Raw genomic sequence first — 19,556 nt, forward strand, 5'->3', positions numbered from 1 at the left:
CTGAGATCACACCACTGTACTCCAGCCTGGGCAACAGAGTGAGAATCTATCTCAAAAAAAAAAAAAAAAAAAGGAAAAGGAAATAAATAAAACCTTAAAAATTATCTAACAAACATAAACACACCAAAAAATTTTAAACTATAGCAGAAGGTTAAAAAAAGGATTCATTTAAAACAGAAAGCATAATATGAAATAATGACAGATAAGATTGTATCTGTCATTTTCAGTAAATGAAAGTGGGTTAAATTCACCTATTAGGAAACAGATAATGATACCAAATCTAATAGCAAAACTCAGTCCTAGACTATATTGAGGAAAAGCATCTAAAATCAAGTGATTTAGAAAGCTTGAAGGAAAAGGAATGGGAAAACTCCAAAGGCAGCAAGCAAACAGAAAGAGTAGGATTCACAATATTAAACCAGGTTAATTGCAAGGTAAAATAACCAAAATTTGTCCAGGCATGGTTGCTCACACCTGTAATCCCAGCATTTTGGGAGCCCGAGGTGGGACGATCATGAGGTGAGGAGTTCAAGACCAGCCTGGCCAACATGGTGAAACCCCGTCTCTACTAAAAATACAAAAATTAGCCGGGAGTGGTGACGCATGCCTGTAATCCCAGCTATTTGGGAGGCTGAGGCAGGAGAATCGCTTGAATCCAGGAGGCAGAGGTTGCAGTGAGCCGAGATCACACCACTGCACTCCAGCCTGGGCAACAGAGCAAGACTCTGTCTCCAAAAAAAAAAAAAAAAAACCTGAAATTTAAACAGGGTACAACTAAAATAAAAACCTAACTTGAATTTTTACGTACCAAATAGTAAGTATAGAAAAAAAAACTCGCAGAACCAAAAAAGGGGAAATGAAGAAAAAATAAACACAATATAGTAATAGATTTCAATTCACTGATTTCAGCCCAAGACAGATCAAGTGGACAAATACATTTAACTTTATCCCCTGAAAACAGAATGCATCTTCTTTTCAAATGCCCATAAAATTCATGAAAACAACTACATATTAAACCACAAAGAAAACATCAAAAAATACAAGTACTAACAAAACATTCTCTGATTACAATGTAATAAAACTAAATATGAACAAAAATAAAAAATTTAAAACCCAGTCACCTATACAATAAAAAAAATCTCAACACATATTAGATAAAAAATAAAACCAAAACTGAAATCACAGAATATCAAGCTATAACATAAAAATAATGCAGATGAGAATCTGCAGCATGCAACTAACGCAATGCAAAGAGGATAATTAATAGCCTTGAATTTTTGAAAGAATAAAAAGAAACCAAGTTTTCAACTCAGGAAATTCACAACAGCAGCAGCAAACACCACTAAAGCAAAGTACCAAGCAGGCAGAAATTAGAATACAGAAAAACAACATGGACTAACCAGATGAAGAAAAAAGAATAATAGAACCAAAAGATATTAAAGTACAAGATATTATTTTCCTTAATTCTATGTAGAACTCTTATGAAATCAATGATTACATAGAAGATCATAAATACATCCAAAGTGACCTGAGGAGTATCAGAAAATCAAACCAGGCCAGGAGCAGTGGCTCACACCTGTAACCCCAGCACTTTGGGGGCTGAGGCAGGTGGATCACCTGAGGTCAGGAGTTTGAGACCAGCCTGCACAATGTGGTGAAACCTCGTCTCTACTAAAAATACAAAAATTAGCCAGGCATGGTGGCGGGCACCTGTAATCCCAGCTATTCCAGAGACTGAGGCAGTAGAATCACTTGAACCCAGGTGGCGGAGGTTGCAGTGAGTTGAGATTGCACCACTGCAGTCCAGCCTGGGCAACAGAGCACAAGACTCTGTCTCAAAAAAAAAAAAAAAAAAAAAAAGAAAGAAAAGAAAAGAAAATCAGACCGATACACCAAATGAAGAATATTGTCTGAGAATTGGTCTGCTGTCAAAATATATGAATGAATGAAATAATGAATAACTGAATTAGATAAAACATTATGGTCAGATATTTCACAGGTGCCATATACTAATGCATTAAGAGACAAGTAACTCCAATCTAATTTAAGTTGATCCATGGCACCAAGAGAAATAGAAACCTTCCACTGAAAAATGAGAACACTGTGATACAGTAAAACCAGAAAAGGATAGTACAGGAAAAAAAAAAAAAAAAAGACAAACCAATTTACTATTTAACTGATTCCAAAGTCCTGAGCAAAAAGATTAGCAAATACAATCCAGCAATACATTAACAGAACAGTCTATCATAACCAAGTGGGATCCATTGCTGGACCAAAAGGATGATTCAATATCAGGAAATCTAATCTAATGTGATCCAGTAACTCAAGTCACCATATGAACAGTTCAAAAACTACAACTAGCCATTCTATAAGCACCTTAAAAAAGAAAACTTCAAACCTCTAAAGGACATATCAGAATTTGGTATAAAATAAAAATGATATTTCAAATCGGTAGGCTACAAATAGATTTCCATAATATAAAAAGAGCTCTTACAAACCGGTGAGAGGAACACCAACAAATGATCACAAAAATCTGATAAAGCATTTTTGGGCCAGGAGTGGTATAATTTCAGTACTTTGAGAGGCCAAGGTGGGTGAATCACCTGAGGTCAGCGGTTCAAAACCATCCTGGGCAACATGGCAAAACCCAATCTCAATTTTTTTTTTCTTTTGTGAGGAAGTCTTGCTCTTGTTCCACGGGCTGAAGTGCAATGGCGCCATCTCGGCTCACTGCAACCTCCGCCTCCCAAGTTCAAGCGATTCTCCTGCCTCAGCCTCCCGAGTAGCTGGGATTACAGGCATGCGCCACCACGCCTGGCTAATTTCTGTAGTTTTAGTAGAGACAGGGTTTCACGATGTTGGCCAGGCTGGTCTCGAACTCCTGATCTCAGGTGATCCACCCACCTCGGCCTCCCAAAGTGCTGGGATTACCACCACACCCAGCCATCCTATCTCTATTAAAAATACAAAAATTAGCTGGGCGTGGTGGCACGCACCTGTAATCCCAGCTACTTGGGAGGCTGAAGCAGGAGAATTGTTTGAACCTGGGAGGTGGAGGTTGCAGTGAACCGAGATGGTGCCATTGCACTCCAGCCTGGATCTCAAAACAAACAAACAAAACAAACAAACAAAACAAACAAAAAAAACATTTTTGGCTACTGGTGTTAATTAGGGTAGGAGGAAATAGGCACTCAGAGGAAACAGGCAATCCTTGTTTCCTGGTGGTATAAGTTTATATTATTTCATCTTTTTTGGAGGCAATCTGGAAACATCTATCAAATTTCAAATGCACTGGAATCCACCAATTCCACTTCAGTTACCTTACAGATATATTCACACAGATGTACCTATCAGGATATTTCCAATATTCTTTTTTTTGACATGGAGTTTCGTTCTTGTTGACCAGCCTGGAGTGCAATGGCATGATCTCGGCTCACCACAACCTCCGCCTCCCAGGTTCAAGCGATTCTCCTGCCTCAGCCTCCTGAGTACCTGGGATTACAGGCATGCATCACCACACCCAGCTAATTTTGTAGTTTTAGTAGAGATGGGGTTTCCCCATGTTGGCCAGGCTGGTCTCGAACTCCTGACCTCTGGTGATCCACTCACCTCGGCCTCCCTAAGTGCTGGGATTACAGGCGTGAGCCACTGAGCCAGGCCAATCTTCTTAAACATATGCATATACTACTCTTTCAAATACAAAAATTAATTTTAAAAAAGAATGTTTTTACACATTTGAAAACAAGTAAGAGCATAATTGGATTGTTTGTAACACAAAGGATAAATGATTGAGGGGATGGATACTCTATTTTTCCATGATGTGATTATTACACATTGCATGCCTGTATCAAAATATCTAACCTACTATGCATCCACAAAAAAAAAGAAAAGCTTAAAAAATAATTTAAAAAAATGAAAAAAACAATGTTTTCTACAACATGGTAAAAGGCAAAGAAACTTAAAAAGTTAGAAGACAAACATTTTACATAAACAGGCTGAACACAGATGACACTGTATCTCTTTTGAATATAGTAAAAATTAAAAGTAAATTAAATATTAAAATAAAATTTAAAGCTTGGTAACTACAACAATATATTTTGTAATAAATATTCTTGATGTTGAAACATGAGCTTTATTCCTACATAACTGGATGTAATCAGCCAGAGCACATTCTGCAGCCTATGATTTTGCCTCTTGGAATAAACTGAATAACTTGATCTAATCAGGTTAATTCACAGACTTATCATCTTTTTCAGTGCATCTGCCAGGCATCAACAAAATATGAAACAACATGGAAAAGATAAACATAGAATAGAAAAAGCTGTTATAGTTAGTATACTTAGAATCAAAACTGTCTTATGCTCTGTGTGATCAAAATGAACAAAAAAAAAAAATCAAAGACATTTCTAACAGCAATTATTTTATTTAAATTTGATAATGTGTCTTTAACCCTTTTTTCTTGGTAATGCCAGCCTTTAAGAATTTTTTTTTTTTTTTTTTTTTAGACGGAGTCTCACTGTGTGGCCCAGGCTGGAGTGCAGTGGTGCGACCTCAGCTCACTGCAAGTTCCGCCTCCCGGGTTCATGCCACTCTCCTGCCTCAGCCTCCCGAGTAGCCGGGACTACAGGTGCCTGCCACTGCGCCTGGCTAATTTTTTTTTGTATTTTTAGTAGAGATGGGGTTTCACCGTGTTAGCCAGGATGGTCTCGATCTCCTGACCTCGTGATCCTCCCGTCTCGGCCTCCCAAAGTGCTGGGATTACAGGCGTGAGCCACCGCACCCGGCCAAGAAAAAAAAAAAAAAATTTTTTTTTAAATTTTTTAGGGATGGGGTCTCACTCTATGGGCCAGGCTGGAGGGCAAAGGCACAATCACTGTTCACTGTAGCCTCAAACTCCTGGGCTCAAGCAATTCTCCCATCTCAGCCTCCTGAGTAGCTGGGACCACAGCCATGCACCACCATGACTGGCTAATTTTTTTTTATCTTTTATTTTTTAGAGATTGGGCCTCATTTTGTTGCTCAGGCTGATCTCATACTTCTGGCTTCAAGTGATCCAAATGCCTTGTTCTCCCAAAGTGCTGGGATTATAGGTATGAGCCACCACACCCAGCCAAGAAAATGCTTCTAAATAGATATATAAACTTGAATAAAGGATCAAAGTAGTCAGATTATGGCAATTTTAAGTATTCACAAAGTAAATTGCACACCTAAATTACATGTACAGAAGATTTTATATCTTACTTTCGACTGCCTTAAAGAGGAAGAAAAGAGAAGCTACCTGAAGTTGATGGACAAATCCAGCGTTAGGATTAATACAAAATCTTCTTTCTTGAACATAAGCAAAAGCATCTCTGAAAACAGAAAAAGAATATTAATGTGATAGCATTATTTAATGAATTAATCATAATCACAACTTAGCAATAGAGAGGGGTAATGAGTTATAATGGAAAAAGTATGATGAGATTAAATATCACAATTCCTTTGCTCACCAGCTATATGCTTACAGCAGCTTGCTCAACTTCTCTAAGCTCTATTTTGTCCATTGGTAAAATGAAGGGTCTAGTAACACCTACCATGGGGAACTACTATGAATAGGAGATAAGTGTAAAGTGGCCAGGTGCAGTGGCTCGTGCCTGTAACCCCACTTCGAGAGGCCGACACAGGAGGACTGCTTGAAGCCAGGACTTAGAGACCAGCCTGGGCAATGTAGTCAGACCCTATCTCTACAAAAAATTTAAAAATTAGCCAGGCACAGTGATGTGGTATAGTCCCAGCTTCTTGAGAGGATGAGGTGGGAGGATTACGTGAGCCCTCGAGTCTGAGACTACAGTCAGCTATGACTGTGCCACCACACTCCAGCCTGAGAAACAGAGGAAGACCCTGTCTCTAAAATAAATATATAAAATGTAAGCATTTTGTGCATATAGTACAAGTTCAAGCTCAAAATACTATCACTGGTTAAAGAGGTTTATTTACTTTTGTTGTTATGAGGCTTAAATTAGATAAAAGTGCCTATAATAGTACTGAGCTCATAGCACAGAGACCCAATAAATACAAGTTATTTCCAACATTCATGTTCTGACAAAATTCCCAATAATAAAAACAATATATAAAACATAAAGTCCAGGCTGGGCGTGGTGGCTCACGCTTGTAATCCCAGCACTTTGGGAGGCTGAGGCGGGCGGATCACGAGGTCAGGAGATCGAGACCACAGTGAAACCCCGTCTCTACTAAAAAAAAAAAAATACAAAAAATTAGCCGGGCGTGGTGGCGGGCGCCTGTAGTCCCAGCTACTCGGAGAGGCTGAGGCAGGAGAATGGCGTGAACCCGGGAGGCGGAGCTTGCAGTGAGCCGAGATCGCGCCACTGCACTCCAGCCTGGGCGACAGAGCGAGACTCCGTCTCAAGAAAAAAAAAAAAAAAAAAAAAAAAAAAACATAAAGTCCATCAATACATGTTTAATCTTTTTTCAATTAAATATTTGTATTCAGGCTGGGTGCAGTGGCTCACCCCTGTAATACCAGCACCTTGGGAGGCCGAGGTGGGTGGATCACAAGGTCAAGAGATCGAGACCATCCTGGCCAACATGGTGAAACCCGTCTCTAATAAAAATACAAAAATTAGCCAGGCGTGGTGGCATGCACCTGTAGTCCCAGCTACTAGGGAGGCTGAGGCAGGAGAATTGCTTGAATCTGGGAGGCAGATGTTGCAGTGAACTGAGATCGCGCCACTGCACTCCAGCCTGCCAGTAGAGCGAGACTCCGTCTCAAAAAAATAAAATAAATATTTGTATTCAAATAATATTCCTTTAATAGATATTTTAAGCAAAGTTTTCCATTCTAATTTAAATATAAAAGGGGACTGAAATAGAAGGAGGTATCAATGATTACTGTAAGATTTCTAATTTGTAGAACAAGAAAAACTGAGAAAGGAAATACTGTACACTGGCCAGGCTTTTGCTTTGTCTTGGGGCAAGAAGCTCATTACCACCCCCTATCTTTTAAAAAATCTATATAGAATGCTTGGAAAAGATGATTTTTGATAAGAAAGACTATTCTGAATTGTAAATAGATGCTGCAAACAATTCCTAGGTAATTTTTCATCCAACTATTGTTAAAGGAGAACATGATAAATTAGCTTTTTAAATAAGGCAAGCACTAACATTTGTGGTCAGGAGTTTTTATACTCATACCAACCAATACCCTTGTGGTAGGTAAGTAGTTTTCCATAGGATTTCCATATTAGCCTATGCATATCTATACAAGTAGATAAATTAGGTTAAGACTAACCATGGAATAAGGGCCTGCCTAATCAAACATGACTACATGAAAAATAATCAGGGGAATAAGAACTTCAAACTTCCAAACCATTCCCATTAAGCTTCATTCTAATGAGAATTTAAACTGTGGCTAGGTTTTAGGGTATTTTCTTACCTGTACTTCATTCCAAATGTTTCCATAATGTATGCAATAACAAAGGCTGCACTGAAGAGGGGAAAATAATTTTAAAAACAACCAGAAAATACAACCCATTAATTAAATGTTATAGAAAGAAAGATTATTTCTAACTTCATACCTTCTGGAGATCCCTGCATTTCCATGCACAAGAACTTTTCCTGAAAAACATGAATTTGTTATTCTAATAGAAAACACCTGAGTCAGCAGCTGAATTGTATTGAAACCACAGTAAAGTAACTCCTTCCTTATATACTATAATCACTTGGATATTTTCAAATCTTTACAATTTGTTATTATTAATTGTGTAGAGAATATAGCAGACTCTTATTAAAGAAATTGAAAGCTCACAGAAAATTTGAAAACAGTCTACAGGGATACTCCAGAAAGCCTATCCAAATGAAACAAGTAACTGGGAAAATACAAATTTGGGAGTAAGCTACCACATATAATTGTAACTTCCATATCCTGCATTTAAGACAAATAGCAACTAAAAAATTAACAAATAATCAAAATATAAACATTAGTTAAGGAAACGAAATATTATTTACCTCCCATTTGTAGGCTCCCATCAATAAATTCCTTAGTCTGGAGGCAAAAGACATGTGGATTAGTGTAAGCATAAAATAAATGCATATAATGAAACAAAATGAAACCTATTGAAAACAATTTCCTAATTTATACATATAAAAATTATTTAAATTCACAAATTTCCAAAATGCTACAAAGAACTATTACAAGTCCAAAAAAATTAAAGAAGCCAAAATTTAATTTGAATCTAATACATTCACGATATGATTCCTCAAATTTCTGGAGATCATAGAAAAATTTTCTACAAATAATTCATTTCTTTTAAAAACACAATCACATAATTTTCAGTCATAGCAAAGTAAAAGTAGTAAGCTTTACAAGCACAATTAAAGGGGCTGGGCCCGGTGGCTCACACCTGTAATCCCAGCACTTTGGGAGGCTGAGGCGGGCAGATCACCTGAGGTCGGGAATTTGAGACTAGCCTGATCAACATGGAGAAATCCCGTCTCTACTAAAACTACAAAATTAGCTGGGCATGGCGGCTCATGCCTGTAATCCCACCCACTTGGGAGGCTGAGGCAGAAAAATCGCTTGAACCCGGGAGGCAGAGGTTGTGGTGAGCCAAGATTGCGCCATTGCACTCCAGCCTGGGCAACAAGAGTGAAACTCTGTCTCAAAAAAAAAGAAGCACAACTAAGAAGTCAAATCATAAATAAATTTTAAGTGATATTTAAAAAATACTGGTACCTACCATAGGGAAAAAACGTATTATATTTTCAACTGGATTATCTGCAATATCCAGGACTAAATATCTGAAAATAGAGTATTTTGTGATAAGCACACTTTAAGTAAAACACTTAATGTATTTTAAAAAAATAACTCATTATTTCTTGGTAACCATGGCAAGAATACAAAACAACTTTCAAAGTATCATATTCCCAAGAACTGTGTGGTAGATTTTTACATTGCTTGAAGGCACTAAAACCTGAAACACCACATTAACATCTCTGATATTTTTTTTTTTTTTTTTTTTTTTGAGATGGAGTCTCGTTCTGTCGCCCAGGCTGGAGTGCAGTGGCACAATCTCGGCTCACTGCAAGCTCCGCCTCCCGGGTTCACGCCATTCTCCCGTCTCAGCCTCTCCGAGTAGCTGGGACTACAGGCGACCGCCACCACGCCCGGCTAATTTTTTCTATTTTTCAGTAGAGATGGGGTTTCACCGTGGTCTCGATCTCCTGACCTCGTGATCCACCCGCCTCGGCCTCCCAAAGTGCTGGGATTACAAGCGTGAGCCACCGCGCCCGGCCAACATCTCTGATATTTAAGTATTTAAAAAATCCATCAACCTGGGCACAAAGGCTCATGCCTGTAATCCCAGCATTTTGGGAGGCCAAGGTGAGAGGATCACTTGAGCCCAGGGATTCGAGAACAGCCTGAGCAACAGAGGGAGACTCCATCTCTACAGAATATTAAAAAATTAGCTGGGTGTGGTGGTGTGCACCTATAGTCCCAGCTACTAAGGGGGCTGAGGTAGAATTGTGCCAGCCTGGAAGTCAAGGATATAGTAAGCTGTGATTGGGCCACTGCACTCCAGCCTGGGCAACAGAGCAAGTTTCTTATCTCGAAAATAAATACATATTTTATTTGCATATAATGAACCATCTGGTTAAAATAGAAAAATCACAAGCAGGAAGATACATTCCTCTAGATTAGAGTGGACCTAGAAATAAAGACAAAAGTACCTGTAATTGTTATGTTATTCTTTTATTTCTACCAATTTCTCTAAGACCAGAAGATTGTTCTCTAAGTGGTCCTGTGACCCCTGCTCACAAACCTACAGAGGACATTTCAGAGGAAGTCCAAAGTCTAAGAGAAGGAACAAATAAAACAGAAGGTATGGTCTATGGAACCATGAGTCAAACATTCACTGTTTGAACTAATCTTTAGTAAAGCAAAAAAAAAAAAAAAAAAAAAAAAAAACCACAAAAACAAAAAAACAAACAAACAAACAACTAGCTGAGAGAGCACCTGTCCTGAATTTTACACTTTACAAAATACTTAAAAGTAAGGCATTTTAAATATGTTAGCTTATTTTATTTTGTAAAAAACTTCCATTTCTAAGCATTTCTAAGACCACTGTTTATTAACACAACTATAGGCAATTAGCTAAGTTATTAAAATTAGTTTTAAGAACAATTCTGCATTAAAAATTACAGTTCTTCAATGATCATTTAGGTGGTAACAACTTCAAAGAATTCAGGACTTTAATACAGAGAAGCTGAGGCTGAGCATGGTGGCTCACACTTGTAATCCCAGCACTTTGGGAGGCTGAGGCAGGTGGATTGACTGAGGTCAGGAGTTCAAGACCAGTCTGGCCAACATGGTGAAACCCTGTCTCTACTAAAAATATAAAAATTAGCCAGACATGGTGGCACACACCTGTAATCCCAGCTACTCAGGAGGCTAAGGCAGGAGAATCACTTAAACCAGGGAGGCAGAGGTTTGCAGTGGGCCGAAATTGTGCCACTGCACTCCAGCCTGGGTGAAAGAGCAAGACTCAGTCTCAAAAAAAAAAAAAAAAAAAAAAAAAAAAAAAACACAGAAGCTGAACCCCAGGATGGATTTCGACAATGACTGTATCCTGAAGTGATTGGGTATTCCAGTTACATAAAATAATGCTTCAGGGGAAAAATGTTAACTCAGAATGAAATTAAATATTTTAGCGAATAACATTTTCAGTGTCAAGAACTACTAGTAGAACTACCAATCTCTAAGAAGCTAGTATTGTAAAAGTTTAAGGGGAAATGGTTCTTCCATTAGGATAAAGAACCTGCACCAACAACATTATAATTTAAAACAAAAAGTCTGTACACATTAGAAATGAATAGGATGACTTTTTGGCTTTTTTATTTTTTCTTTAGTTTCACCTTATATAGTTTGATATTTTAAAATACAACATTCTCATTTTCTTTAATAATTCTATGCGTATATACATAAATACACATACACAACAGAGAACGATTTAAAAGGAAATATTCCAAATGTTAAAAAAAGTGTTTTCTCTAAATTGTGGAATTGTAGATGATTTAAATATTTTTCTTCTACATTCTATACCTTCCAAAGTACTTTTATAAAGAATAAGTGTTTCATGGCCAGGTGTGGTGGCTCATGCCTGTAACCCCAGCACTTCGGGAGGCTGTGGCAGGTGGATCACTTAAGCTCAGGAGTTCAAGAACAGCCTGGGCAACACAGCAAAACCCCATCTCTACAAAAAATAAAAAAAATTAGCCTGGTCCAGTGGTGTGCACCTGTGGTCTCAGCTACTTGGAATGCTGAGGCAGGAAGATTGCTTGAGCCTCAGAGGTCAAAGCTACGATGAACAGAGATTACGCAAATGCAATCCAGCCTGGGCAGCAGAGAAAGATCCTGTCTAAAAAAAAAAAAAGAAAAAGTATTTCTTTCATAATTATAAAAAATTCAGGCCAGGCGCAGTGGCTCACGCCTGTAATTCCAGCACTTTGGGAGGCCAAGGCAGGTGGATCACGAGGTCAGGAGTTCGAGACCAGCCTGACCAACATGGTGAAACCCCGTCTCTACTAAAAATACAAAAATTAGCCAGGTGTGGTGGTACATGCTTGTAATCTCTGCTACTCAGGAGGCTGAGGCAGGAGAATCGCCTGAACCTGGGAGGCGGAGGTTGCAGTGAACCCTGCATTCTAGCCTGGATGACAGAACGAGACTCTGTCTCAAAAAAAAAAAAAAAAAAAATTCAGTGTTTTGGGATATTCCTTTTTAGTAACTAGTTTTAATAAACTAAATATGGTGTAAAAAAAAAACACTACAAAAGTAAACAGTCAGCCCTCCATATCCAAGAATTTCATACCTGTGGATTCAACCGATGACCATCAAAAACATTAACAAAAAATAAGGTAAAATACAACATTAAAAATAATAAAAATAAAATCCAATACTATTCACACAGCACTTACACTGTACAAGTATTAGAAGTAATCTAGAGATGATTTAATATATATGAGAGAATATGCACAGGTTATATGCAAATATTACACCAGTTTATATACGGGACTTGAGCATCTGAGGATTTTGTTATCCATGAGGGTTCCTGGAGCCAATCCCCCATGGATACCAAGGGTACCATGAAAAATATGTCCCTCGGCTGAGTATAGTGGCTCACGCCTGTAAATCCCAGCGCTTTGGGAGGCAGAGGCGGGCAGATCACAAGGTCAGGAGTTTGAGACCAGCCTGGCCAACATGGTGAAACCCCGTCTGTACTAAACATACAAAAATTAGGCCAGGTGCGGTGGCACACGCCTGTAATCCCAGTGCTTTGGGAGGCTGAGGCCGGTGGATCAAGAGGTCAGGAGTTAAAGATCAGCCTGGCCAAGATGGTGAAACCCATCTCTACTAAAAATACAAAAAAAATTATCCAGGAGTGGTGGCGGGCGCCTGTAATCTCAGCTACTTAGGAGGCTGACACAGAGAATTGCTTAAACCTGGGAGGTGGAGGATGCAGTGAGCCGAGATCACGCCACTGCACTCCAGCCTGGGCAACAGAGCGAAACTCCGACAAAAAAAAAAAAAAAAATTAGCTGGGTGTGGTGGTGCATGCCTGTAACCCCAGCTACTCAAGAGGCTGAGGCAGGAGAATCACCTGAACCCAGGAGGCAGAGGTTGCAGTGAGCCAAGGTCACACCGCTGCACTCCAGCCTGGGTGACAGAGTGAGACTCCATCTCAAAAAAAACCCAAAAAAACCCAAAAAAACAAAAAAAAACGAAAGAAAAATACGTCCCTCTACCATCACAGGCCCTGAATTTTCCTTCTTAGAAGCAATCACTATGAAGTTTCTAGCCTGTTGGTCCGGAAATTTTCTATGCATATATAAGAATAAATATACTGAATGTAGTATGTATATATTTACTCAACACACTGCGAATATATACATTGTTCCACACCCTGCTTTGTTCATGTAATGCATTATCTTGGAGATCATCCCAAATCCAAACACATACATATATTTCATTCTTTTTCATGGTTACATAGTATTCTATGTTCACACAATGTATTTTAGAGTATGTATCTTGTATTTACAGATATTTATAGTTTGGTTTCATTTTAAAAATAAAGCAGAGCATTAAATTTTTTTTTTTTTTTTGAGACAGAGTGTTGCTCTGTCGCCAGGCTGGAGTGCAGCGGGGCAATCTCGGCTCACTGAAATCTCTGCCTCCCACATTCAAGTGATTCTCCTGCCTCAGCCTCCTGAGTAGCTGGGACTACATGCACGCGCCACCACGCCCAGAAAATTTTTGTATTTTTAGTAGAGACGGGGTCTCACTGTGTTGGCCAGGAAAGTTTCAATCTCTTGACCTTGTGATCCACCCTCCTCAGCCTCCCAAAGTACTGGGATTATAGGCGTAAGCCACTGCGCCATTTTTTTTGTTTTGTTTTTTGAGACGGCGTCTTGCTGTGTCGCCCAGGCTGGAGTGCAGTGGCGTGATCTCAGCTCACTGTAACCTCTGCCTCCCGGGTTCAAGCAATTCTCCTGCCTCAGTCTCCTGAGTTGCTGGGATTACAGGCGTATGCCACCACACTCAGGTAATTTTTGTTTTAGTACAGATGGGGTTTTGCCATGTTGGCCAGGCTGGTCTCGAACTCCTGACCTCAGGTGATCTGCCCTCCTCGGCCTACCAAAATGCTGGGATTACAGGCGTGAGCCACCGCACTGGCCTAAGATATTTTTAACATATATACTTTTACATAGATATTGAAGGAAGAAGCTGCCTCCCAGGATAGGAGCAAGGTGGCTCGGGTTGAGAGGAGAAAAAGTAGAGTTACTTTCATTATATATGTTTACATACCCTTTCACTTTTGTACAATGTGTAATATACTCTATTTTAAAAATGAAGTTAAAATAAAGAACATTAAGAACCATTACATGCTCAACCGAACTTACAAGATAAATAAGAACATCAAATGAGATACCATTTTTACTCCATTAGACTTTGAGAAATTAAAAATGTTTCATAATTCCATTTTGGAGAGATACCAAGGGAAGAGTCACTCTCACATACTTGATAGTGGGAACGTAAACTGATACAACGCACTGGAAAACAATCTGCAACATCTATCAAAATTTAAAATGTTCATACTCTTATATCCAGCAATTCTACAAACTTGCCTTATCAATATGCTCACATATAAATTGAGTAATATGGACAATGATAGTCACTATATGCTATACGTATTAGTATAAGGCCAGAAACAATCTAAATGTCTAACAGACTAATTGAATAAATTTTAGTATAGCCATACAATGGATTACAATGCAACTTAAAATGAATAAGCAGTTTGATATACATACTGATATAAACCAATCTCCAAAAAATATAAAGTAAAAAAGAAAGCCAATGTAAAAAAACAAAAGTTTATCTATAAGACTATACTCATAAATTTAACCTAACACTTGAAAACTACCCAATAAAGAGGTAACAGTAGATGCTGTTTCCCTATACCTATCCCCTAGATACTCAATTCCTTTATCCCTCAAGAGATAAAATAATGTGCACTAAAACCTATTTTTCAGTATACATTATTTTAAAATTCTTTTTTATTTTTACTTTCCCAGAAACTTCTTGACAAAATACACTCTTTTGAACCTTTAGAATTCTGCATTATGGGCATAAATTATTTAAGTATTTTAAGTAAAATTTATTTTAAAAAACTATGTACTATATGACCCATCTTTACAAACTAGATATGTACAGAAACAACTGATGCTACAAAACCTGAAATGAAACTTCATTAAGTGTTTTACAAATCATAGCAATAATTCTTACCTAAATAACTGCTGAAAGTTTGGTTTAATAAAGTTTGCTTCAATATTTTGTCGTATGCATATTATATGGGTTATTCCATGTTTCTGTAGTATAGGTAGCTGTAAAAAAAAAAAGCAGGGGGAGGACAGGAAAGACAAATATTTTAAAATATCAAACATCATCTTACTATATAACACAGATGTTTGAAAATACACAGAACCCACATCTCTGCTTAAGTCCAGGGGATTAAAGCTAATTTTATAATATACCTGAAGTGGGCAGCAAGATATTTCAATGATTCAAGATTAATACACTAATGTCTTCAAAAGGTTAACAGGGATATTTCATACCTATAATTTTAGAACTTAATGGAACCTTTATGTAAGATGTTTGGCATAGCACCTGGGACACACAGCAAGTGTTTAATAAATGGTAGTTATATATATTGACTGCAATCTTTATTCTTTAGAGAGGACTACTAAGACATAAAACAGTTATGTTACCAAATACTTGGACATCACTGACCTAGTTAACAGCAGTACTGGAACCCAAATCTCTAGACAACTCCTTGCCTCTCCTGGTATACTTTAAGAGTCAGAATTAATTTACATACTTCACAGAATCTAATTAACCTTTCACCATTTAAAAATTTTCCTGAAGTTAAAAATGGCAACTTCAATGACATCTTATTATATTCAATACAGGTTGAGTATCCCTTATCTAAAATGCTGGTCCCAAGATAGGACCAAAAGTGTTTCAGATTTCAAATTTTGAAATATTTGCATATACATACTGAGATGTCTTGGGGATGGGATCCAAGTTGAAACACAAAATTCATTTATGTTTCACACACACCATATACATATATTCTGAATGTAATTTCATACAGTCATTTGGTGCATGAAACAAAATTTTGACAGTGACCCATTACATGGGGTCAGGTGTGGAATTCACTTGTGCTGTCATGCTGACACTCAAAAAGTTTCACTTTGGAGCATTTCAGATTTTTCAGATTAGGGATACTCAACCTGTGGTGCTTTTGGCTCCATACTTAAAGCAATTTAACATGACAATTCTAGAAATTACCAAATAATAAGTTTTTATTTGCTAGTGATAAGGTTTGAGTTTATAGATGTTATTTTATTACCTAGAGCATTAAGTTCCATGACAGAAAAGATTACTTGTTCACTGATACATAGTATGTGTAAAATATATAATACAATTCACTTAAGTATCAAGTATGTATAACTAGGTAAGTTGTCCAATAATTACCTGTTCAATAAATGAACAAGTCACGATGGCATGAGAATCAGATAACCTTGAATTTCCTGACACATTCAGTTTTAAATCCTACATATTTAATTCCCATTTTCTGCATTTTAAATAGTACAAAACGGTAGCACTAATAATTCATGAGCAAAGTAAAAAAAAATAATTTATATGTGTTATGAACTAAATGTTTGCATCACCTCAAATTCATATGTTGAAATCCTTACCCCCAAGATGTGATGGTGGAGTCTCTGGGAGATAATCAGTTTTAGATTGAGGTCATGAGAGTAGAAACCTCCATGACAGGATTGTACCTTTGTAAGAAGAGGCAAGAACTCGTTCTCTTGGCCGTGTGAGGATACAGCAAGAAGGGGGGGATCTGCAAGCCAGCAAGAGGGTCCTCACCAGAGCCGGACCATGACTGTGGACTTTCCAGCCTCCAGAACTCAGAGAAATAATCGTCTGTTGTTTAAGCCACCCTGTCTATGGTATTTTGTTTGAGCAGCCTGAGCTAAGACAATATAATTTGCAAGTTTTAAGTGTTAATTTCTGCAGCAAGTTTTATGTCAGCATAGATTAGAATTCAATTATCTTTGTATTTCTTGACTGTAACCTGAGTTAGGGAAAGTGAGATAAGCATTTGGTAAGATTAATAATTAACCAGTGTTCTATATTGAGATTTGTGCCAATTGCCACAACAAATTCAACATTAAGTCCTTTGTTTACACTTGATGTCTATGAAGTTTTCTTATCTACTTTATGAATGTGAGAAAGTACAAGACGATGCACATAATTATGTATAAATATGCTTAAACAAGTTTTGAAGGCCCATTAGACTACTACTAAGTAAAAATAAACTATCAAAATAGAGCCCTAACGTAACAGCAAATAGATTTTGTACTTTTCAAAGGCAGATCTGCAATTACTTTTGCACCAACCTAATATAAAGCAAATTATGACCTTACCTCACATTTAAAAACAGTAGAAAAACTTTACAAAAACAAATAGTTTACTAGTTACAAAGGCCCTAAATTTTTCCCTTTTATTTAAACTGTATTTGAATTTAATAAAAAGATATACTTAAGTAAATGTGGCCAGGCACGGGGGTCATGCCTGTAATCCCAGTGCTTTGGGAGGCCAAGGTAGGAGGATCACTTCAAGCCAGGAATTTGAGACTAGCCTGGGCAACACAGCCAGACTCCACCTCTACAAAAACTTTGAGAATTGAGCCAGGCATGGTGGTGTGTGCCTGTAGTCCTGGCTACTTGGGAGGCTAAGGCGGGAAGACAGCTTGAGCCCAGGAGTTTGAGGTTACAGTAAGCTATAAGAGTGCGCCACTGTACTCCAGCCTGGGTAACAGAGCGAGACCCCACTCCTCTCCCACAAAATAATAACAATAAATGAGTGTTTAAAAAGGAGTTTATCCATTTAGGTTTATCTCCATTATTATTTTTTGTTGTTTTTAGATAATTGTATGAAAAGAAATATGGGCTATATTATGGTTACCTAGGGTGGGAAATAAACTGCCATAGAGGCTTTTCCTGTCTAATAAGACCATGGTGACATTTCAAGAAAAGAAGTTTTGAAGAACTAGATCTTTTTGTGTGTGTGTTTTTGTTTCGTTTTGAGACAAAGTCTCATTCCATCAACCAGGCTGGAGTACAGTGGTGGCATGTTGGCTCACTGCAACTTCTACCTCCCAGGTTCAAGCAATTCTCATGCCTCAGCCTCACGAGTAGCTGGGATTACAGATGTGTACCACCATAACCAGCTAATTTTTGTATTTTTAGTAGAGACACGGTTTTGCCATGTTGGCCAGGCTGGTCTTGAACTCCTGGCCTCATGTAATCTGCCTGCCTCAGCCTCCCATTGAGGAGATAGACCTTTAAACAAATACTTTAATTTAATGTGATAAATACTGTATGTATATTTATAAAGTACAGTAGGAATTTTAAAAATGTAAATTAAAACCATCTGGAAGACTAGTACTTGGTGAATAGCAAATTATAAGGACAATAACCTTGTTTACATCTGTCTTTTACAAAATAAATTACAGCTATGTCTATAGTTACCTGCCCTATCCTTTCCCTAGTACTTGTTTTTACTAACTCCCTATCTTTCCAACTAAGCAAAAATCATCAAGATGACCAGGTGTACTCTTAGCCATGTCTCAACCGTCAAAAAAACCTTCCAGTTTCAAAATTAATGACCTTTTAAAACCGGTTAAATTCCTAAGAACATCAAATTAAATTACGGAGATATCAAACACAATTTAAGTATACTGACTTCTGAACAGGCAAAGTATTGGGGAAAGACATCTGTGATATGTTCCACGTTGTAACTCAGAGAATTAGTAGCACTGAATCTTTTAGAAGTGGCAAGAACATTGCTATATTTATTAAAATGAGATCTACCTATTTTAACTGCAACTGAGTAAGTCTATTAAAGTTTGACTATGTAGAATATCTATACAGATTGAATATCCCTTATCTAAAATGCCGGGGACCGGAAATATTTCAGTTTGGATTTGTTTGTTTTGCCTATTTGCATTATACTTATAACTGAGCATCCCTAATCCAAAAATCCGAAATCTGAAATACTCCAATGAGGATTTCCTTCGAGTGACATACTGGTGCTCAAAACGTTTCAAATTTCAGATCAGGGATACCAACCAGCTCTCTGAAGTCTGGCTGGCAAAACAGAACTAAGGTGAATCACTTTCAATTAACACACACAGTCTTACCCTTGATAAGGAAGGTTTAACTAAACATCGAAATTCCTTATTTAGGGCTTTAACTATATCTCATATTATTCTGAAGCTATGATTAGCAATTACAGATGTCTAGTATTTTAGAGAGTAAATAAGTTATTAAAGGTCAGTTATTTGGTAAATTTTTCATACAAATTTCATGAGGAAAAAACAAAAACTCTGTGATTTGTGGTGAAACACTTGAGAACTACTGGTCTAGTAAAATAGGGAAAGAGGAAGGTACTCCAGAGTGACAATTACTGTTAACAGTATTTGTGGATGCTCCCTAAAATAAAACTCTTTACTACTAAAAAACTTACCCAAGAAAAGTTGGTTAATAAAAGTCTCTCTTGATGAATCTAACAAAGTTCATACCTTGCTTTTCATAGCAGATGAATATGGGCCTAAGAACAATCCAGGTAAAATTTCCTAGAAAAAAAAAATTTGAGGTATTTACCATCAGCAGTTTAAATCTATAAGACTATATAAATAAGACAAACCTTATTTGGCCAAATCAAAAGCAGCACAAGATACAACAAGATTGGAACTATTATCTATTTTTTTAATCTTTTTTTTTTTTCTTTAAAAAATAGTGACGAAGTCTCACTCTGTTGCCCAGGCTGATAAGGAACTCCTGGGCTCAAGTGATCCTTCTGCCTCAGCCTCCCAAACGGCTGGAATTACAGACGTGAACTCCTGTGCCCGACCTAAAACTATTAT

At 37.6% G+C, this 19,556-nt stretch overlaps 1 protein-coding gene across 1 annotated transcript in view; it reads right to left on the minus strand.

The window, feature by feature from the left end:
- Window positions 1-19,556, minus strand: part of STYX (serine/threonine/tyrosine interacting protein) — a 46,357-nt gene that overhangs the window by 10,167 nt on the left and 16,634 nt on the right. Inside the window, exons 3-9 of the mRNA XM_055289344.2 lie at window positions 19,212-19,265; window positions 14,840-14,937; window positions 8,736-8,796; window positions 8,005-8,041; window positions 7,575-7,614; window positions 7,433-7,483; window positions 5,279-5,351 (exon numbers count right to left, since the gene is read on the minus strand). Coding sequence (XP_055145319.1) covers window positions 5,279-5,351; window positions 7,433-7,483; window positions 7,575-7,614; window positions 8,005-8,041; window positions 8,736-8,796; window positions 14,840-14,937; window positions 19,212-19,265 — 414 coding nt within the window. The remainder of the gene's footprint in view (window positions 1-5,278; window positions 5,352-7,432; window positions 7,484-7,574; window positions 7,615-8,004; window positions 8,042-8,735; window positions 8,797-14,839; window positions 14,938-19,211; window positions 19,266-19,556) is intronic.

This window comes from Symphalangus syndactylus, chromosome 8 (assembly GCF_028878055.3).
Source record: "Symphalangus syndactylus isolate Jambi chromosome 8, NHGRI_mSymSyn1-v2.1_pri, whole genome shotgun sequence".
Taxonomy (NCBI): domain Eukaryota; kingdom Metazoa; phylum Chordata; class Mammalia; order Primates; family Hylobatidae; genus Symphalangus; species Symphalangus syndactylus.